Source organism: Mobula hypostoma, chromosome 16, assembly GCF_963921235.1.
Source record: "Mobula hypostoma chromosome 16, sMobHyp1.1, whole genome shotgun sequence".
Taxonomy (NCBI): Eukaryota; Metazoa; Chordata; class Chondrichthyes; order Myliobatiformes; family Myliobatidae; genus Mobula; species Mobula hypostoma.
In genome coordinates, this window is record NC_086112.1 from 16,003,031 (window position 1) to 16,027,137 (window position 24,107).

General features: G+C 42.8%; 1 protein-coding gene across 1 annotated transcript in view; it reads left to right on the forward strand.

Moving 5' to 3' along the window:
- The window catches only part of LOC134357255 (leucyl-cystinyl aminopeptidase-like), a 111,185-nt gene that overhangs the window by 64,917 nt on the left and 22,161 nt on the right, over window positions 1-24,107 (forward strand). The window contains exons 8-10 of the mRNA XM_063068593.1: window positions 6,557-6,688; window positions 11,316-11,447; window positions 13,406-13,575. Coding sequence (XP_062924663.1) covers window positions 6,557-6,688; window positions 11,316-11,447; window positions 13,406-13,575 — 434 coding nt within the window. The remainder of the gene's footprint in view (window positions 1-6,556; window positions 6,689-11,315; window positions 11,448-13,405; window positions 13,576-24,107) is intronic.

The window sequence follows — 24,107 nt, forward strand, 5'->3', positions numbered from 1 at the left end:
GGTAACCTCCTCGAAAAACTACAATAGTTTGGTCAAACATGACCTGCCATGCACAAAGCCATATTGACTCTCCCTAACAAGTCCCTGTCTACATAAAACATAGAATAGTACAGCACAGTACAGGCCCTTCGGCCCACAATGTTGTGCCGACTCTCAAACCCTGCCTCCCATATAAGCCCCCACCTTAGATTCCTCCATATACCTGTCTAGTAGTCTCTTAAACTTCACTAGTGTATCTGCCTCCACCACTGACTCAGGCAGTGCATTCCACGCACCAACCACTCTCTGAATAAAAAACCTTGCTCTAATATCCCCCTTGAACCTCCCACCCGTTACCTTAAAGCCATGTCCTCTGGTATTGAGCAGTGGTGCCCTGGGGAAGAGGCGCTGGCTATCCACTCTATCTATTCCTCTTATTATCTTGTACACCTCTATCATGTCTCCTCTCATCCTCCTTCTCTCCAAAGAGTAAAGCCCTAGCTCCCTTAATCTCTGATCATTATGCATACTGTTACGTACCCCGTAACTGGGTTGCCAAACCAGCAGAAATGGATCACTCAGTTGGAGTCTGGAGTACTAGAACTAAGAAAGTTTTATTAAAGAAACGAGCAACACAGTAATCGAAAGGATAATAAATGCAACAGTTCAGTGATGATAAACACACATGTGCACAGAAGTAAGATAACAGCATCAATCAAGCTCTATCGTTGTCTAGGGGTAAATGACCAAATTTCAAAATGACTCAAAGTTCAGTTCGCAGTAATCGTTGCCATGGCGATGGACAACGTGGGGGAAGAGACAGATAGAATAGGAACAACTGATCATTCAGACACGGCTTCACTCACAGACCGGCGATATGGCTCACAAACAGCTTTTGGGCGGGTCCTTGGTGATGTCACCTGAGGTCACCGACTGTGACCCCTCCTCCAGATGCGGTCGATCCTCTGCAGTGAACCCGGCACCCAGGCAAGGGCGGACACACACCGGGTTCCCGCTGATCGTACCTTTCCACCCTTGTCGTTGTCTGGCACTCCTCACCCACTCGTGAGAGGCGCACCGCTTCCAGGGTCTCGTTACCTCGGGTGGCGTGTGTCCTGTCTTAGCGAACCTGTCCCTTTTTATCCCCCTGCTGGGGTATCGCCTGTCCATCACTTCAAACAGTTCAGGGTTCAAAGGGGGGAGCCGCTCCAGACAGCTCTCTCTCCCACATCCCTTCATTACACATCTCCAGACGCTGCTCCATTGTTCCTTATCTCTCCTTCCCCTGAGGGCAGGTGGCAGACCAACTGCTGATGCCACTGATGCTAGCCCAGGCCAGCAAACATCTTAATTTTATGTGTATTCTCGTAACAATACTCTCTAAACCAGGCAGCATCCTGGTAAATCTCCTCTGTACCCTTTCCAATGCTTCCACATCCTTCCTATAGTGAGGTGACCAGAACTGGACACAATACTCCAAGTGTGGCCTAACCAGAGTTTTATAGAGCTGCATCATTACATCGCGACTCTTAAACTCTATCCCTCGACTTATGAAAGCTAACACCCCATAAGCTTTCTTAACTACCCTATCCACCTGTGAGGCAACTTTCAGGGATCTGTGGACATGTACCCCGAGATCCCTCTGCTCCTCCACACTACCAAGTATCCTGCCATTTACTTTGTACTCTGCCTTGGAGTTTGTCCTTCCAAAGTGTACCACCTCACACTTCTCCGGGTTGAACTCCATCGGCCACTTCTCAGCCCACTTCTGCACCCTATCAATGTCTCTCTGCAATCTTTGACAATCCTCTACACTATCTACACCACCAACCTTTGTGTCGTCTGCAAACTTGCCAACCCACCCTTCTACCCCCACATCCAGGTCGTTAATAAAAATCACGAAAAGTAGAGGTCCCAGAACAGATCCTTGTGGGACACCACTAGTCACAATCCTCCAATCTGAATGTACTCCCTCCACCACCACCCTCTGCCTTCTGCAGGCAAGCCAATTCTGAATCCTCCTGGCCAAACTTCCCTGGATCCCATGCCTTCTAACTTTCTGAATAAGCCTACCATGTGGAACCTTGTCAAATGTCTTAATAAAATTCATATAGATCACATCCACTGCACTACCCTCATCTATATGCCTGGTCACCTCCTCAAAGCACTCTATCAGGCTTGTTAGACACGATCTGCCCTTCACAAATCCATGCTGACTGTTCCTGATCAGACCATGATTCTGTAAATGCCTATAGATCCTATCTCTAAGAATCTTTTCCAACAGCTTTCCCTCCACAGACATAAGGCTCACTGGTCTATAATTACCCGGACTATCCCTACTACCTTTTTTGAACAAGGGAACAACATTCGCCTCCCTCCAATCCTCCGGTACCATTCCCGTGGACAACGAGGACATAAAGATCCTAGCCAGAGGCTCAGCAATCTCTTCTCTCGCCTCGTGGAGCAGCCTGGGGAATATTCCATCAGGCCCCGGGGACTTATCGGTCCTAATGTATTTTAACAACTCCAACACCTCCTTTCCCTTAATATCAGCATGCTCCAGAACATCAACCTCACTCATATTGTCCTCACCATCATCAAGTTCCCTCTCATTGGTGAATACCGAAGAGAAGTATTCATTGAGGACCTCGCTCACTTCCACAGCCTCCAGGCACATCTTCCCACCTTTATCTCTAATCGGTCCTACCTTCACTCCTGTCATCCTTTTTTTCTTCACATAATTGAAGAATGCCTTGGGGTTTTCCGTTACCCTACTCGCCAAGGCCTTCTCATGCTGCCTTCTTGCTCTTCTCAGCCCCTTCTTAAGCTCCTTTTTTGCTTCCCTATATTTCTCAATAGACCCATCTGATCCTAGCTTCCTAAACCTCATGTATGCTGCCTTCTTCCTCCTGACTAGATTTTCCATCTCACTTGTCACCCACGGTTCCTTCACCCTACCATTCTTTATCTTCCTCACCGGGACAAATTTATCCCTTACATCCCGCAAGAGATCTCTAAACATCGACCACATGTCCATAGTACATTTCCCTGCAAAAACATCATCCCAATTCACACCCGCAAGTTCTAGCCTTATAGCCTCATAATTTGCCTTTCCCCAATTAAAAATTTTCCTGTCCTCTCTGATTCTATCCTTTTCCATGATAATTATAAAGGCCAGGGAGCAGTGGTCACTGTCCCCCAGATGCTCACCCACTGAGAGATCTGTGACCTGACCCGGTTCATTACCTAGTACTAGATCTAGTATGGCAATCCCCCTGGTCGGCCTGTCCACATACTGTGACAGGAATCCATCCTGGACACACTTAACAAATTCTGCCCCATCTAAACCCTTGGAACTAATCAGGTGCCAATCAATATTAGGGAAGTTAAAGTCACCCATGATAACAACCCTGTTATTTTTGCACCTTTCCAAAATCTGCCTCCCAATCTGCTCCTCTGTATCTCCAAATGCTTGTAGATTCTGTCTCTTAGTACTCCCTCCAATAACTTACCTACTACCAATGTTAAACTTACTGGCCTATAATTTCCCAGATTACTTTTCGATCCTTTTTTAAACAACGGAACAACATGAGCCACTCTCCAATCCTCCGGCCTGTAGACAGCGACATTTTAAATATTTCTGCCAGGGCCCCTGCAATTTCAACACCAGTCTCCTTCAAGGTCTGAGGGAACACCCTGTCAGGTCCCAGGGATTTATTCACTTTAATTTTCCTCAAGACAGCAAGGACCTCCTCCTTTTCTATCTGTTCAGTTTCCATGATTTCAATACTTGTTTCCCCTAATTCCATAGACTTCATGCCAGTTTCCTTAGTAAATACAGATGCAAAAAACCTATTTAAGATCTCCCCTATTTCCTTTGGTTCCACACATAGGCGACCACTCTGATCTTCAAGAGGACCAATTTTATCCCTTACAATCCTTTTGCTCTTAATATACCTGTAAAAGCTCTTTGGATTATCCTTCACTTTGACTGCCAATGCAACCTCATGTCTTCTTTTAGCCCTCCTGATTTCTTTCTTAAGTACTTTCTTGCACTTCTTATACTCCTCAAGCACCTTATTTACTCCCTGCTTCCTATACATGTCATACAACTCTCTCTTCTTCTTTATCAGAGTTGCAATATCCCTTGAGAACCAAGGTTCCTTATTCCTATTCACTTTGCCTTTAATCCTGATAGGAACATACAAATTCTGCACTCTCAAAATTTCTCCTTTGAAAGCTTTCCACCTACCGATCACATCCTTGCCAGAGAACAATCTGTCCCAATCCACGCTTTTTAGATCCTTTCTCATTTCTTCAAATTTGGCCTTCTTCCAGTTCAGAACCTCAACCCTATGACATCTGACTTCAGCTACTCCTTCTCAAAGTTCAGGGTGAATTTGATTATATTATGATCACTTTCCCCAAAGAGTTCTTTAAGTTGAGCTGTCTAATAATTGTAGTTCACTGCATACCACCAATCCAGGATAGCTGATCCCCATGTGGGCTCAACCAGAAGTTGCTCTAAAAAGCCACCTCATAGGCATTCTAGAAATTCCCCCTCCTGGATCCAGCACCAACCTGATTTTCCCAATCTACCTCCATGTTGAAGTCCCCCATCACTATTGTAATACTACCCTTTTGGCATGCATTTTATCTCCCGTTCTAGTTTGTTGGCCACATCCTTACTACACCTGTGTATACAACTTCCATCAACGTCTTTTTATCTTTGCATTTTATTAGCTCTATCTACCATGATTCAACACCTTCTGACCTATGTCAACTCTTTCTGCTGACTTGATTTTATTTTTTATCAACAGAGCAACGCCGCTCCCTCTGCCTTCCTGCCTGATCTTTTGATACAATATGTATTGTACATTATGCCCCCAGCTATATCCTTTCAGCCAAGATTCAGTGATAGCTACAGTATCATACCTGCTAATCTGCAACTGTGCTGCAAGTTCATCTGCCTTATTCTGTATGCTACGTGCATTCAGATGTAACGCCTTCGTTCCTGTATTCACCATTCTTGATTTTGTCCGCCTTTATGTTGCGACTCATTCTGATGTCTGCAGGTTTGCCCTTTGAACAGCCCCTCCTCACTACACATTGCTTCTGTTTGTAAACTAGCTACCTCATCTTCAGCACTAATATCCACTTTTCCTATGGTACTTTCATTGAAGTATATGCACCATGCTCAACCTTTTGATTCCTAACTTTGCCTGAGGTCTTAACAAAATCTGCCTCCACAACCTCTCCACTAACTGTTTTGGCACTTTCCCCATGCACTTCTTGTTTAAACCCCACCATGCAGTGTTGACAAACCATCGTGCTAGGATTTTAGTCGTCCTCTGGTTCAGGTGCAAAATGTACCTTCTGTACAGGTCCTACCTTCCCTGGAAGAGAGCCCAATGATCCAAAAATCTTATGACCTCCCCCCTACACCAATTCCTTAGCCACGTATTAAACTCTATAATCTTCCTGGTTCTGGCGTCACTAGCATGTGATACGGGCAGCAATCCTGAGATCACAACCCTGGTGGTCCTGCCCTTTAACTTAGCACCTAACTCCTGAACTCCCAATGCAGAACCTCGTCACTTGTCCTTCTCTTGTATCCCAGACCCTGGCACCTCCGAGGCAATGTACCATCCGGAAATCTTGTTCTCGCCCACAGTACCTCCTGTCTATTCCCCTAACTAACAAATCCCCTATCACGACAGCGCGCCTCTTCTTCCCCCCCCCCCTTAGAATCAGAGGCAGGCTCAGTGCCAGAGACCCGATCACTGTGACTTTCCTCTGTTAGGTCATCTCCCCCAACAGTATCCAAAGTGGTATACCTGTTGTTGAGCGGGATGGCCACAGTGTCTTTACAAGAAGGGCGACCCTAGCCATTATCAATATCCTCAGAGATTATCTGCCTTGCTTTAGTGGTTGCATAACCAGGACTTGTGATAAGCACTAGCTGCTCATACGACCATCCACTACCTGCTCCCATGGCTTTATGTGACCCTGACTGGGGGGGATAAGCAGGTGCTACACCTTGTCCAAGAGTGATCTGCAGGCTAACAGAGGTAAGGAAGCCTTGTACCTCCTTTGGCTGAGATATATCTCCCCACCCCACACCCAGGGTATTTGTATACCTGAGCTGTAAATACTTGTTGCAAACTTGGACAGCTTGATAAATTGTAATACCAGAGTTTGTGCTAAAGGGTGGTGAATCTGTGGAATTCATTAACACAAGCTGCTGTGGAGGACATTTCATTCGGTATATTTAGATTAGAGGTTGATAGGTTCTTGATGAGTAAGGATGTTACGTGTTACTGGGAGAAGGCAGAAGAATGAGGCTGAGAGGAATAATCAATCAGCCATTGACATTGGAGTGTTTACTTGATGGGTTGAATGACCTAATTGTGCTCCTGTGTCATAGCTTTAAAGAGGTCACTTTCACTTGAAATTGAATAGATAAGCAATGATCTATTTTCTTGCTAGATTTGAACAATTGCTGTCAATGTGCTACTATTTATCATAACACGCTGTGTAACAAAAAATGGTTTTTGTTTCTTTGCTTTATCCATAGATCGATCAGTTCCAATACTTTCACTTAGTGACACTGATGGAAGATTCAATGAATTCATCCCACCCCCTCTCCAATCCAGTTGAAACTTTTGAACAAATTGAGGAAATGTTTGATTTTATTTCCTATCAAAAGGTACTTAAATAAATCCATAATTTTAAAAAAGGCCTACATAAAGTTGTAGACGTACTTCCAGGTTACAGCAAATAAGTCAAATTGAATACCTCTGCACATGGAGATCCTTGTACAACAGAACACTTGGATTGCCAATGAGCTGTTTACTCCATGGAGAATACAAATCAGTATATTTAATAATTAACCTTTTAATTTGTCAGTTTTGTTTGTGAAATTTCCCATCTATGTATGCAGATCACTGCTCACAGTGATTCACATTTAATTATTTTATTCTACTTAAATGCTGAGATGAGGTCCACATTTATTTTTAGAGGTATTAATCTGTCACTGCCAGGGGAATTCTTCTCATCTGATCCTTCATATCTATGGAAGCCAGTGCCCAGTGAACAAGTGATCAGAATTGATTTGACAGCATACAGCAGTACGAATGGACACAGGAAGCCTGTGTCTAAAGTGAATTGTCTTAATTGGGTGAGAATGATATAATTTAAAAATGCGCTTATCGTATACGTGGCACAGTAATGTAGTGGTCAGCACATCGCTTTACAGCAGGGGTTCCCAACCTTTTTTGCCCCCGCGGACCGGGGGGGAGGGGGTGGGGAGGTGTTCAACAGTGGGCGTGACAGGGAATGAGGAAAGGTGCAGCTGACTGGTATTGTTTCATATCGCCAAATCATATCGTTCCCTCGCGGCCCGGTGGTTGGGGACCACTGCTTTACAGTACTGGTGACCTGGGTTCAATTCCTGCCGCTGTCTGTAAGAAGTTTGTACGTTCTCCCGATGACTGCATGGGTTTCCTCCGGGTGCTCCGGCTTCCTCCCACAGTTCAAAGAGGTACTGATTTGTAGGTTAACTGGTCAGTGTAAATTGTTCCATGATTAGGCTATGGTTAAATTGGGGGTTACTGGGCAGCACAGCTCAAAGAGCTAGAAAGACCTATATTCTAAATTATGAGAACATTCAGTCCTCTTTTATTGTCATTTAGAAATGCATACATGCATTAAGAAATGATACAATGTTTCTCTGGAGTGATATCACAGAAAACAGGACAAACCAAAGACTAACACTGACAGAACCACATAATTATAACATATAGTTACAGCAGTGCAAAGTAATAATTTGATGAAGAACAAACCAGGGGCATGGTAAATAAAGTCTCAGAAGTCCCCGAGTCGATCGACTCCCGAGTCCCCGATAGCAGGTGGCAAAAGGGAGAAACTCCCTGCCATAAACCTCCAGGCACCGTCAACTTGCCGATGCCTTGAAAGCAGCCAACCACAGCCGACACTGAGTCCATCTGTCCGAAAACTTCGAGCCTCCGTCCAGCCCCTCTGATACAGCCTCCCAAGCGCCATCCTCTGCCGGGCGCCTTTGACCTCACCCCGGCCGCTGAAACATGCAAAGCCTTCTGCTCTGGAGATTCCGGTTACCACACAGTAGCAGGGGCAGCGAAGCGGGCATTTCAGATGTTCCTCTATACTCTCACGTCCGTCTCCATCAAATCAGAGCAACACAACACGCTGGAGGAACTCAGCAGGTCGGGCAGCATCCGTGGCAACGATGAGTCGAAGTTTCGGGCCGGAACCCTTCATCAGGACTGAAGAGGGAAGGGGCAGAGGCCTTATAAAGAAGGGGGGGGACAGCACCTGTGCGTCATTTGTGTTAAAAAGCAACACAGTCCGAGGACGTACTGGGGGCAGCCCACAAGTGTCACCATGATTGCGATGTCGGTATACTGTGCACACAGCTTACTACCCCATATGTCTTTGGAATATAGGAGGAAAGCAGAGCACCCAGAGGAAACGCATGAGGTCATGAGGAGAGTGCAGACTCCTTAAGACAGCAGTGCGAATTGAACCCCTGAAGTGTTATACCAACTGAGTGTGATAAAGTGTTTTGAGAAGTTGGTGATGAAATATATCAATTCCTGACTGAGAAACAACTTGGATCCACTCTATTTTGCCTACATAAATGGCATATCAGACGCCATTTCATTAGCTCTTCATTCAACCTTGGAACATCAGGACAGCAAAGCTGTGTACATTAGGGTGCTCTTTATTGACTACAGGTTGGCATTCAATACCATTATCTCCTCAAAACTAATCAATAAGCTCCTAGATCTTGGCCTCAATACCTCCTTGTGCAATTCAATCTTCTCTGGATTGTCACCTTGTCACGGTGGAGAGGCTTGTGTGATCCTGAGATCCCGAGAGCGATGCCGTCCGGAGCTATGCTCCTGGTAGGGTCACCCATGGCGGTAAGGTCGAGGGTGAGGTCCCTGACAAAGAACAATCCAACCAAGACCTCAATGGTGGAACAGGCGGATGAAGTTACTTCGAACCCAACGGCTGTGAAGGCGGATGAAGGCTGCAACAAATCCATCAGCTCCAGTCGTCGTGGTTTCCAATAATTTGGGACTGCTGCTTTTTACAATGTATGTCAATAATTTGGACTACGGTATTAATGGATTTGTGGCTAAATTTGCCAATGATACAAAGGTAACTGGAAGAGCAGGTCTCATAAAAACGTTCCAAATGTTAAAAGGCCTGAACAGATTAGATATGGCAGTTATTTCCCATGGTAGGGGATTCTAGGACAAGAGGGCACGACTTCAGGATTGAAGGACATCCTTTTAGAACTGAGATGTGGAGAAATTACTTTAATCAGAGGGTGGTAAATCTGTGGAATTTGTTGCCACAAGCAGCTGTGGAGGCCAAGTCATTGGGTTTATTTAAGGCAAAGATAGATAGGTTCTTGATTAGCCAGGGCATTAAAGGGTATGGGGTGAAGGCGGGAGTTGGGATGACTGGAAGAATTGGATCAGCCCAAGATTAAATGGCGGAGCAGACTCAATGGGCCAAATGTCCTATTTCTGCCCCTTTATCTCATGGTCTATTGGTGCAATCTTTTATTGACTCTATTATGGTTATTGGATTTATTGATTATTGCTGCAATAAAGTGAATCTCAAGGTTGCATATGGTGACATTAACACTTTGATAATGTACTTTAAACTTTGCTACGCAAATAGTGGAATACTGAAAAATGCAGAGGATTAAAGGGACCTTGGATTCTATGACCTCAGGAGGATGCATTTGAGAAATTTTGTTAGCCAGTACCTAGACCGCAGAACAGGGTAAAGTATAAAATGCTTATAAAGCCAAGCTGTTGTGCTGCTTGGGTCATTAGAGTTTTAGTCATTACCTTATATGAGGGATGCAAGAAATGGTAACATAATTCATTAATTAAATTCTGGACAAAATATATTTGTAATGATTGTAATAGAACATCCAAATAGTATTATGAGGCTGCATTCTTCCTCAATTAGCCTTAAAGAATTGTTAAAATTAATGAATTAATCTGCTGGTTTTTTTTTTGTGACATGACAATGTGGTTGACTGTTATAGCCTCGTAAGTCACTCATTTCAACACAGGTGGGGTTCAGGATTAAATGATGGAATTGCCAGGGAACACACGTCCTGTGGAGCAATTTTTTAAAAATGACAGGGAAGTTTATTAAGGATATTTGCAGGACTGAAGAAGTTTAGCTATAAAGAAAAGATTGCATGGGATGATATTATTTTCTTTGAGAGGAGATTTATAAAATTATAAATCTGTAGAGGAATAACATAGCAACACACACATATAAACTTTACAGTAGAATTCACTGGATGATTGACATTGCAGTGTATATCTGTTTAATAAAGAGCACTGACATATCTTCTAAGATTTTTTTCTCTGTTAATTTTGATTTTGTATATTTAAAAAAAAGTTCTGATCAGATTCAATGCAAGGTGTGTATCCCTGTAGCTCGTGAGTGAGTGAGTCAGCAAACACCAAACAGAACAGATTGAGTGCATGCTGCACTATCACAGTAGCTGTAGTTTAGGTCAATCAAATCCTCATGTGGTTACGTGACCCAACCCATGTAGTGTTGACGTTATTTACAGCAGTGTCTGATATAAAAGGAACATCACTTCTGCTCAGTGTTTGTTCCAGCACCACGTCAAACGACTAGCTTACAATGTGTTCAAGATTCCGCTGTAAAACTTGAGTCCAGATGATTTGAACTAAAGTAAGGATTTGAATTAAAAGAAGCTAACGTAACCTCTCTGATTGTAAAACTAATTTTGTGTTAATGAAGCTCAGGATGTTTCAGCTTCCATCTCAATCTAATGTGTACATTTCCATTCCCGATCTATTTTTGTAGATTCTTTAAAAATAAATTTAAAATTCAGTGTTTTTCCTTCCTGGCCAACCATCTGTAAGAATTAGAACATAGAACATCAAAGCTTACAGCACATTACAGGCCCTTCTGCCCACAACATTGTGTCGACCATGCGGCTTACTCTAGAGACTGCCAATTCTTCAAATAGCTTGGATATTAATCCAACTTGATGTTATTTCAGTTGGTAGATGGCACAGATCCCCAAAAGAAATTTCACCTTTCCTGTCTAGACTGGAGAAATCAACAATATGGTGCCCACTAACTCCTTGCTAGCACTTTTCCTAAAGTTTCCATGCTCTTGCAGCCAACTGGAAAATCTGTGTTCAAAACCTGGAATTATAAAAAATTGCATTTAAAGATAAACATTTTAAAAAGCAACTATTTCCCCCTCTTTTCTTCAGGGAGCTTTGGTTCTGATGATGCTGAAGAATTTACTGAATGAAACTATTTTCCAGCAAGGAATCAGGCAGTACTTGAAGGAACATATGTATCAGAGCACAAAAATTGAAGACTTCTGGAACAGTATGAGTAAAGTATGTATCTTTCTCATGATTATTGCATTTTCAATTAAATATCAGAGGTAGGAGTGATTAAAGTGGACAAAAATTAGTTGCTAAAATATTGGGATGTGGCATAATTTCACTATTAGTGGTCCAGTTTGAGGTGGTGAATAGGTACCTATTATTCTGGGGAACATGGTGACTTGCCCTACAAAACATGCCATTGAAAAACAATGAGATGGGAGTAGGTCTTGAGTACCCTGAATCTCCTCTATGGTTCTTTAAGCTGTCTGACTGCCCCATCCCCCCAACCTCTCATTCTGTTAGTTTCAAAACCTACTGCCCCCCCCAACCAGCCTTGTGTTGTTTAGTAAGTAGGCATCCACAGAGAATTCCCAAGATTTTTAACAATTCATGTGAAGACATTCTTCATCATCTCAGTCCTATACACTGTGTTTTAAACATTTAAAATAAAGTGCCTTTGCTGGACGTATTAAATAGAAATGAAAGTCTGAAAGTTCCTGCTGGAATGGGCAGCATCTGCTCAGAGAGAGGCAAAGTTTACACTTCAAGTCACTGACTCTTCATCGAAATTGCTTCAGTGAAATTTCTTCAACGTTTTAGGAACAACTTCTTCCTTTCCACCATCAGGTTTCTGAACAGTCCATGAGTGCATAAACACTACCTCACCATTTTGCTCTTTCCACGCTACTCAATTATTTTTATATCTTTCTTACTATAACTTGTAGTAATCGTTTAATGTATTGCACTGCTGTTGCAAAACTACAAATTTCACAATATAGAGTACTCTGGAGAAGTCTTGGGCACATGCATATAGTTAGGGTGCCTAAAACGTTTCCGCAGTACTGTATTTGTCAATGTGGAGCACAGAGAGAGTGTGTAAATCTGGCAGGAGCAAAGAATTTTGAAGGTGGAGGGCTGCAGGCGGGGTAGGTAACAGGCAGCAAAAAGGAGTGCCGGGATGGGGTGGCACAGGTGTAGACACACCCAAGGTTCAAGGTACGTTTATAATCGAAGTATGTATGGGGGGTACAAGTGAGATTCATCTTCTCCAGGCAGCCCTGAAACACAGAAAACCAAGGAATCCTTTCAAAGAAAAACATCAACTGCAAATTTAAAAAAAACAAATCGTGCAATTGGCAACAAGAATATCAAGCAATCCACCCCCACGTGCAAAAAAAAATTGCGCGAAAGGCAACAAGAATACGAACCCTACAAGCCCAAAAAAAAGGACAAATCGCGCAAACAGCAACAAGAAGCAATGGGCAAAAAGAGAATATGAAACTATAAAACTGAAAGAGTCAAGTGAACTGCAGTCCAATCCATAAATTGCAGACCCAGAACCTTGGCACCATCCTCTGAGAGCATCAAGAGAGGGAGAGAGACCATCATGTGCAAACGCCTTCCTCCAGAAGCAGCAAGCGAGAAGCTGGTAAACAGTAGTGAACACTCACTCGCTTTCTGTACTCACCTCGATGTTTCAGTCTTCCTCAACACTAATATCTAACCAGCCCTCAGACACTAGGCTAGGTAATTTGATTCCAAATAATTGGTTTATTGATCATTACAGAATCTTTGTCTGGTGCTTCCTGCTCCCTCTCCTTTCCCTTTCTCTTTTTCCAACTATGATTCCCTCTTCCTGCCCCGTCCCCATTCTCAGTCGCAATACCAGAATCAGTTTTAGCATCACTCAGATTTGTCATGCAATTTATTTTCTTTTTGAGGCTGCCGTACAGTGCAATGCCTAAAATTAGTACAGTGCTGTGAAAAGTCTTAGGAACGTATACAGTATATAGCTAGAGTGATGAAGACTTTTGCACAGTATTGTAGGTCAGTGATAGTAAACCTGATTCTGATTATAATCTTACAATAACTCTACAAAAATAATTAACCAAAAAAGCTGATCTTCATCTGTATAATCTAGGTATACCTTGGTCTAATCTCTTGGTGCATTGTATTTTATTTCACAGGTTGGAAATGTAGATTTGAATGTGAAAGAACTCATGGAAACCTGGACACGACAGACAGGATACCCAGTGGTCACTGTCAAATTGGATACCACTGCCAATAAAATCCACCTCAGTCAAGCACGTTTCCTCAGGACCTCTCATTCACTGAGTTCATCATCCTCCTATTACAGGTACAGCTACACACTTACTGAAGCTAATTTTGATGATTTAAAATTCTTCCCAGAGATAGTCTAATGAGGGATTTGCACGATTTGTTTTTCCCCCAGAGCTGTTCCCGTTCCACCTGAGCTTTAAATTGGTCATCTAGAGACTTTGCATTGTATTTCAATACCGACCTACCCATTGAATAGTTAATCTATTACAGCACCAGCTATAACAGTACGATTGATTCTCGTTATTGTCTGTAAGGAGTGTACATTCTCCCCAGGACCACGTAGGTTTCGTGCTCCGTTTTCCTCCCGAAGTCCAAAGACATAGTTAGAGTAAGCGTGTGGTGGGGACGCAATGTGTGTGTCAGAAACACAGCTACACCTGCGGGCTGACCAACATAAATCTTGCTGATTTGATTTGACACGAACAGCGCATTCCACTGTATGTTTCGATGTACATGTGACAAATAAAGTGAATCTTTAAATCAATTTTGCCAGGAAAAATATATCAGCATAGACATCTTCAAGGATTTAATCTTGATTCTCGTGATAAAACTGAAAGTGAGGTGAAAATTTTAGGTGAATTTTAAGAAGAGTCCTTGAAAGGGCGTTCATAGGTTGTGGGAACAGTTTAGTGATGAGGCAAATGAAGTTAACCATTCTGGTTCGAGAACCTGATGGTTGGGGGGTAATAAATGTACTTGAACCTGGCAGTGTGAGTCTCGAGGCTCCTGTACCACCTTCCTGATGGTGAGAGGAGAGCATGATCTGGCTGGTGGGGGTCATTTATGATGGATGCTGCTTTCCTGCGATAGTGCTGTGGGTAGATGTGCTCAATGGTGGGAAGGATATTATCCATGATGGACTGGGCTGCACACTACTTCTTGTAGGATTTTTCATTCAAGGGGATTGGTGTTTCCATTCTAGGCCGAGATGCAGCCAGTCAATATACTCTGCACTACACATCTACAGAAGTTTGTCGAAGTTTTAGAGATCATACAAGACTTCGCAAACTGGTAGATGTGCTGCCAGGCTTCCTTCATAACTATACTAACCCTAATACGCCCAGGGCAGATGCTCTGAAATAATAACACCATAGAATTTAAAGTCATGGACCCTCAACTCCTCTGATCCCCTTCTGGGGACTGGCTCATGGACCTCAAGTTTCCTTCTCCTGAAGTCAATAATCAGCTCTTTGGTCTTGCTGGCATTGTGAAAGAGGTTGTTATTGTTGTTGTGGCACCTCTCAGCCAGATGGCATTGGAGCTGTGCTTAGTCTCACAGTCATAAGTACAAAGCAGGCTCCTTCAGGTTGTTGCATCTGGGAATGGTGGTGGGGATAATCTCTCCCTACCTATTAAATACTCAAAATGGCATGTGTCCCTGAAAGCTAAGCTCAGTTTCTGGCCTGAACATGTGGCTTAGCTCAGGCAAACCTTTTCCACTGACAAAAGGGGGCAAAGGCAGGTTTACTGACACCTTAAACCTCGGACAAATGGTGATCATCAGCCATAGTTGGCAGCCCATCTAGCAGAATAATCTCAAACCTCCACACACTTCCACCTGTACCCACTCACGGGGATGGCTTCGGGAGTAAATCCTGAGGGAAAAGTCCTGAGTTGGTGTCCCGAAGGCAGCCCTACGTTGAGTTCAATGTTGACTGATGAGCTCTGCGACACTACTGGTGTCAAACTGTATTAGTCTGTGAAGCTCCTTTGGATTCATCAGCTGTATGGAGAGGAGGAACCTGCTACATGGGCCACAGCTTGCTCTCCGTATCGTGCTGCCCTGGGTTGTGTATCATGAGAAAAACTGGGACGCAACATCCAATGTCGACACCAACCAGCCACCTCTGGATTCTGAAAAGAACGTAGCTCGCCCTTTAGAAAATATACAAGTTCAATGTTTATGAAGACGTAATTGCTTACTGAAGTCAGGGTTACTACAGTAGTTCTCTACTGAGAATTAACATTCAATCTTCCCACAATTCTGCCTCTGGCATTAGCAATCACTACATGCCGCATGCAAATTTGCATAACTGGCGTTCCACTGATCTATTGTGTTTTATGTAGAGTTAAAACAGCAAAGGCAATGAATGATCTGCATGAACAACGTTGTATGAAGGAGTGGATGTAGGAAATTGGGTATTTTATAATTTCTGTATTAAGAAATGGCATACTGGGGTTCCGGTGGTGTCATCGTTCAGAATGGCCACTTAAGTCAACAGCTCCTCTGGAAAAACGCGTATTTTGCCCCGGTAATCCATCAAGTATAAGATCTTTCGAAAATATCTGAATTGATAAGGGGGCAAGAATGGGGAGAAAGAATGGAGATAAAAAAAGCACCACTGCAGAGCCTATGGAAGGGAGAGATACAGCGCGCGGCTCTCCTACACGTGCACGTGGCGGCGAGGCTGACACAGGGCCTCGTGCAGGCGAAGCGGCAAATATGATGAAGATTCTGGAAGAGATAAGGGAAGTCCAAAAAGATATAAAGCAGTAACTCAATGATATAAAGTCAGAGCTCACCAATGTCAATCAGAAAATAGCAGTGGCAGAGACTTGAATTGAGAAGGTGGAAGATCACATGCAAAACATGGAACAGATACTAAGTAAGACGATAAAAATATTAAATCAACAGGAAAGTAAATTGCTTGCAACACACAGCAAAGTTACTGGTGAACGCAGCAGACCAGGCAGCATCTCTAGGAAGAGGTACAGTCGACGTTTCGGGCCGAGACCCTTCGTCCGGCCTGAAACATCGACTGTACCTCTTCCTAGAGATGCTGCCTGGCCTGCTGTGTTCACCAGCAACTTTGATGTGTGTTGCTTGAATTTCCAGCATCTGCAGAATTCCTATTGTTTGCGTAAGTAAATTGCTTGGCCAGAAGGGAAGATCACGACGGAAAAATATCAGGATTTATAATGTTCCTTAAGGAGCGGAGGGATTGTCGATAGTGGACTTTGTAGAAAAGCTGCTGTGGGAAGTGCTGGAGATTCCCCAGACTATGGAGATTGAAATTGAAAGGGCACATTGTTCACTCATCCCACGGCCTCCGGGAGACAAAGTAAACCATCTCAATAGTACTTAAATTCCTTCAATTCAAGAGCAAGGCGGAGATTTTACGAAGGACCTGGGGTAAGAAGAGGGTTTTTTGGAACGGGAAGTTAATATACTTCGATCATGATTACCCCCCCCCCCCCCCCGGCGGTCCTACAGATACGGAAGGAATATTCCAAAGCGAAACGAATATTAAAGCAAGAAAAGATTAAATTCCAAACCCCATACCCTGCTAAACTGAGGGTATTTTACCAAGAAGGGATGCGACTGTACCAGACGGTGGAAGAGGCGACTACAGACATGAACAACAGAGGACTGTCCATTAGCGTGGTCAAACCAAAGGAAACTCTGGCTGAGCAGTTGTCCCGAGCTGCTTGTGAAATAGTAAGAGAACCTAGAAAGCAGGGGACGGGAGCAGGACGAGAGAAGGATATTAGGAAGAGACTGTCAGTTCTCCGAGGGCAGCCCTCACCTCCTCCAGAAGAGCAGTAAGGTTTGGCTAACTTTAAAAGTGCTGATAAACTAAACAGAAGCAAAAATAGACGGTGATATACCTATCACGAGAAATACGTGTTATAATGTGGATTTTATATTACTCAATTTTTAAAAATTAATTTATTCATTCCTTTTTCCCCACCTAAATGAGAATATATACATGGAAGGAATACACAGGGTAATCATTTCTGTGTAATGGACATAGATTTTTTTAAACTTACCTTTATAGGTACTGCAACGGGGGCCCTCAACTTACAGGTAGGAGAGGCTATCCTCTACGGCTAGACGTTTCTTCTAGCTCAACCCAGGGTCATCTAGAGCCTTGGAATCACACCTTCGTTAGCTTTTTTTTATTATTCATGTTTCTTGGCTCTTATTTGTTCAGGGAGTAGATTGATTAAGTTATATTCTGCAAATTTCAGTGATATACTAACAGATAAATACACATGGCTAAGGACAAAGTAAAATTCATTTCTCTTAATGTCAATGGGCTGTTGAATCCAGTCAAGCGCAGTAAAATACTATCAAAAATGAAAAAAGAACAAGCCCATGTAGTATATTTACAGGAAACTCACTTAAGTGATAATGAGCATGGAAAATTAAAGAGAATGGGCTTTACTAATTTGTTTTTCTCCTCATATAAATCAGGACATAGAAGAGGAGTTGCTATTCTCATCTCAAGTAAGCTAAATTTTGAAAAAGTATTCGAAATGGGAGATAAGGAGGGCAGATATATTCTGGTAAGGGGGAAATATAGATGGAGATCCAGTTACTTTATTAAATATATACGCACCCCCAGGTAGTGATATTAGTTTCTTCCAGAAAATTACTAATATTATGGTAACGGAAACAGAAGGTCTCTTGATATGTGGGGGAGACTTACAATTTACAATTACAACCAAAGTTAGACTCTTCCAATAGAAAAACTTATGAAACAAAGTCCTTACGTAAGAAAGTTAACACTCTTTTTGAGGATGTTGGTCTAATTGATATATGGAGGTACCTTTTCCCCAACAGAAGGGATTACACTCGTTATTCTGCTCCCCATTCCGTGTATACAGGAATAGACTATTTCATAACATTTGGAAAAGATAGAGACAAAATAATCACCTGTGGAATTGGGATAATAGATGTAAGTGACCATGCACCTAAATATTTATCTGTTGATTTTGACCTACAACCAAAGAATACTCTTTGGAAACTAAATTCAAGCCTACTCAATGATCCCTATTTTAAGGAACAAGTTAAAAAAGAAAATGGTCTTTATTAGAATTCAATGATAATGGAGAGGTTTCACCTCCCATTCTATGGGATACTCTGAAGGCTGTCTTAAGAGGGAAAATTATAGCGATATCTTCATATAAGAAAAAAATAAGGAATAGCACATTAGAGGAATTACAAAATAAGCTGAAGGAACTAGAAAAAAGCACAAATTGAGTTTGGCACCGGATACACTGGAAGAAATTTTAAAAATTAGGAATGAAATTAATAGTTTGGCTACACAAGAAATTAGAAAAAGTTTAATGTTTCTGAAACAGAGACACTGTGAAAGTGGATCTAAATCTATGAAAATACTGATGTGAGAACTGAAAAAAAAATAGTAGAAAATACAATTCATAGAATAAGGGATCCAAGAACAGAAGTGATTTTAAAAAAAAATAAGTGAAGTGAAATTCAAGGAGCTTTTGAAATGTTTTACAAAACTCTATATTCCGAAGTTCCAGGGGGAAGCATAACCCAAAGTGACACCTTCCTGAATTCTTTAGTTACCCACTTTAAGCAAAGAACAAAATAGAACGATGACTGCTGACATAACTGAAGCTGAACTGAAAACTGCAATTAGTAGGCTTAAATTAAACAAGTCACCAGGATCAGATGGATATACGGCAGAGTGGTATACAGAGCTTAGAAGAGAGTTAATTCCTATTTTACTCCCCACACTGAACTGGGCCCTAAGAAAGGCGCAAATGTCACCCAGCTGGAAGGAGGCGATAATCTCAGCTATACCGAAAGAAGGCAAGGATGAAATGGAATGTGGGTCATTTAGACCAATATCCGTTCTTAATGTGGATTATAAAATATTTACTTCCATCATGGCCAAACGATTAGAAGAGTTTCTACCCACACTGATACATAATGATCAGTCAGGTTTTACACAACAACGCCAAACACAAGACAATATACGAAGGACACTTCACATTATGGATCATATTAAAAAAATGGAATTGAAGCCATAGAGATAAGCGTGGACGCTGAAAAGGCATTTGATTTGGTTAATTAGAATTTTCTTTACAGAGTTTTACATAGATTTGGTTTACATGACACAGTTGTTAAAACTATACAGGCACTATGTGACAACCCTACTGCTAGGATTAAAATCAATGGATATTTATCTAATAGTTTTACCCTAGAAAGGGGCACGAGACGGGGTTGTGCATGGTCACCGCTACTCTTCGCATTATATCTGGAACCATTAGCTCAATACATCAGACAAAATGAAGATATCAGGGGAATTACTATTAAAGGGACAGCATAAATTGGCCTGTTACGTGGATGACATTTTGATCTATCTAGGGCAGCCAACATATTCTTTACCTAAATTGATGCAGTCCTTTGAACAATATGGCCAATTATCAGGATACAAGATCAACATAGATAAAACCCAATTACTTTCATATAACACACATAAAAGTTGCTGGTGAATGCAGCAGGCCAGGCAGCATCTCTAAGAAGAGGTACAGTCGACGTTTCGGGCCGAGACCCTTCGTCAGGACTAACTGAAAGAAGAGCTAGTAAGAGATTTGAAATGGGAGGGGGAGGTCCGAAATGATAGGAGAAGACAGGAGGGGGAGGGATGGAGCCAAGAGCTGGACAGTAGATTGGCAAAAGGGATATGAGAGGATCATGGGACGGGAGGCCTAGGGAGAAAGGGGGGGGGGAGCCCAGAGTATGGGCAAGGAGTATAGTGAGAGGGACAGAGAGAGAAAAAGGAGAGAGAGAGAAAGTGTATATGTGTGTGTATATGTATATATATAACAGATGGGGTACGAGGGGGAGGTGGGGCATTAACGGAAGTTTGAGAAGTTAATGTTCATGTCATCAGGTTGGAGGCTACCCAGACGGAATATAGGGTGCTGTTCCTCCACCCTGAGTGTGGCTTCATCGACAGCAGAGGAGGCCGTGGATAGACATATCAGAATGGGAATAGGACATGGAATTCTATCCACGGCCTCCTCTACTGTCTCCACGTCCCATTCCCATTTCTCTCTCTCTCCTTTTTCTCCCTCTGTCCCTCTCACTATACTCCTTGCCCATCCTCTGGGCATCCCCCCTCCCCCTTTCTTTCTCCCTAGGCCTCCCGTCCCATGATCCTCTCATATCCCTTTTGCCAATCAACTGTCCAGCTCTTGGCTCCATCCCTCCCCCTCCTGTCTTCTCCTATCATTTTGGATCTCCCCCTCCCCCTCCCATTTCAAATCTCTTACTCGCTCTTCTTCCAGTTATTCCTGACGAAGGGTCTCGGCCTGAAATGTCAACTGTACCTCTTCCTAGAGATGCTGCCTGGCCTGCTGCGTTCACCAGTAACTTCTATGTGTGTTGCTTGAAATTCCAGCATCTGCAGATTTCCTCGTGTTTGCGTACTTTCATATAACTATAACCCACCAAGAGAAATTGAAAGTAGATATCCTTGGGCATGGCAAACAGAGTCCGTCAAATATTTGGGCATCATTATGCTAAAAGATTTGGCAAAATTAACAGAATGCAATTATCAGCCTATATATAAAAAAAATTAAGGAAGATATAAAAAGATGGAACCTAATTCCTTTTCTTGGTCTCAGTTCAAGGATTGAATCTACTAAAATGAATACACTGCCCAGACTACTATATCTGTTTCAGACCCTACCAATAGAGATTAACCAAAATCAATTCAATGAATGGAACAAGATGCTATCAAGATATATATGGCAAGGTAAAAGGCCTGGGGTTCGTCTCAAAACTTAGCAATTAGCCAAGGAAAAGTGGGGATGGGGCCTACCTTCTCTTAGAGATTATTATTTTTCAGCACAGTTGAGAGCCATGATGTGCTAGTGCAATCCATCATAGGATACTCAATGGAAAAACATTGAGGAGAGGATACTGCCCATCCCCATACAGGCAATTTTGGCTGATAACAACCTACAAAGTTACATAAATAATATTGATAACCCATGGGTGAAATGGACTCTTAAACATAGAAACATAGAAAATAGGTGCAGGAGTAGGCCATTCGGCCCTTCGAGCCTGCACCGCCATTTATTATGATCATGGCTGATCATCCAACTCAGAACCCCGCCCCAGCCTTCCCTCCATACCCCCTGACCCCTGTAGCCACAAGGGCCATATCTAACTCCCTCTTAAATATAGCCAATGAACTGGCCTCAACTGCTTCCTGTGGCAGAGAATTCCACAGATTCACCACTCTCTGTGTGAAGAAGTTTTTCCTAATCTCGGTCCTAAAAGGCTTCCCCTCTATCCTCAAACTGTGACCCCTCGTTCTGGACTTCCCCAACATCGGGAACAATCTTCCTGCATCTAGCCTGTCCAATCCCTTTAGGATCTTACACGTTTCAGTCAGATCCCCCCTCAATCTTCTAAATTCCAACGAGTACAAGCCCAGTTCATCCAGTCTTTCTTCATATGAAAGTCCTGCCATCCCAGGAATCAATCTGGTGAACCTTCTTTGTACTCCCTCTATGGCAAAGATGTCTTTCCTCAGATTAGGGGACCAAAACTGCACACAATACTCCAGGTGTGGTCTCACCAAGGCCTTGTACAACTGCAGTAGTACCTCCCTGCTCCTGTACTCGAATCCTCTCGCTATAAATGCCAGCATACCATTCACCTTTTTCACCGCCTGCTGTACCTGCATGCCCACTTTCAATGACTGGTGTATAATGACACCCAGGTCTCGTTGCACCTCCCCTTTTCCTAATCGGCCACCATTCAGATAATAATCTGTTTTCCTATTTTTGCCACCAAAGTGGATAACTTCACATTTATCCACATTAAATTGCATCTGCCATGAATTTGCCCACTCACCCAACCTATCCAAGTCACCCTGCATCCTCTTAGCATCCTCCTCACTGCTAACACTGCCACCCAGCTTCGTGTCATCTGCAAACTTGGAGATGCTGCATTTAATTCCCTCATCCAAGTCATTAATATATATTGTAAACAACTGGGGTCCCAGCACTGAGCCTTGCGGTACCCCACTAGTCACCGCCTGCCATTCTGAAAAGGTCCCGTTTATTCCCACTCTTTGCTTCCTGTCTGCTAACCAATTCTCCACCCACACCAATACCTTACCCCCAATACCGTGTGCTTTAAGTTTGCACACTAATCTCCTGTGTGGGACCTTGTCAAAAGCCTTTTGAAAATCCAAATATACCACATCCACTGGTTCTCCCCTATCCACTCTACTAGTTACATCCTCAAAAAATTCTATGAGATTCGTCAGACATGATTTTCCTTTCACAAATCCATGCTGACTTTGTCCGATCATTTCACCGCTTTCCAAATGTGCTGTTATCACATCCTTGATAACTGACTCCAGCAGTTTCCCCACCACCGATGTTAGGCTAACCAGTCTATAATTCCCCGGTTTCTCTCTCCCTCCTTTTTTAAAAAGTGGGGTTACATTAGCCACCCTCCAATCCTCAGGAACTAGTCCAGAATCTAACGAGTTTTGAAAAATTATCACTAATGCATCCACTATTTCTTGGGCTACTTCCTTAAGCACTCTAGGATGCAGACCATCTGGCCCTGGGGATTTATCTGCCTTCAATCCCTTCAATTTACCTAACACCACTTCCCTACTAACATGTATTTCACTCAGTTCCTCCATCTCACTGGACCCTCTGTCCCCTACTATTTCTGGAAGATTATTTATGTCCTCCTTAGTGAAGACAGAACCAAAGTAATTATTCAATTGGTCTGCCATGTCCTTGCTCCCCATAATCAATTCACCTGTTTCTGTCTGCAGGGGACCTACATTTGTCTTTACCAGTCTTTTCCTTTTTACATATCTATAAAAGCTTTTACAGTCTGTTTTTATGTTCCCTGCCAGTTTTCTCTCATAATCTTTTTTCCCCTTCCTAATTAAGCCCTTTGTCCTCCTCTGCTGAACTCTGAATTTCTCCCAGGCCTCAGGTGAGCCACTTTCTCTGGCTAATTTGTATGCTACTTCTTTGGAATTGATACTATCCCTAATTTCTCTTGTCAGCCATGGGTGCACTACCTTCCTTGATTTATTCTTTTGCCAAACTGGGATGAACAATTGTTGTAGTTCATCCATGCAACCTTTAAATGCTTGCCATTGCATATCCACCGTCAATCCTTTAAGTGTCATTTGCCAGTCTATCTTAGCTAATTCACGTCTCATACCTTCAAAGTTACCCCTCTTTAAGTTCAGAACCTTTGTTTCTGAATTAACTATGTCACTCTCCATATTAATGAAGAATTCCACCATATTATGGTTACTCTTACCCAAGGGGCCTCTCACGACAAGATCGCTAATTAACCCTTCCTCATTGCTCAAAACCCAGTCCAGAATAGCCTACTCTCTAGTTGGTTCCTCGACATGTTGGTTCAAAAAACCATCCCGCATACATTCCAAGAAATCCTCTTCCTCAGCACCTTTACCAATTTGGTTCACCCAGTCTACATGTAGATTGAAGTCACCCATTATAACTGCTGTTCCTTTATTGCACACATTTCTAATTTCCTGTTTAATACCATCTCCGACCTCACTACTACTGTTAGGTGGCCTGTACACAACTCCCACCAGCGTCTTCTGCCCCTTAGTGTTACGCAGCTCTACCCATATCGATTCCACATCTTCCCGGCTTATGTCCTTCCTTTCTATTGCGTTAATCTCTTCTTTAACCAGCAACGCCACCCCACCTCCCCTTCCTTCATGTCTATCCCTCCTGAATATTGAATATATTAAAATATTAAAA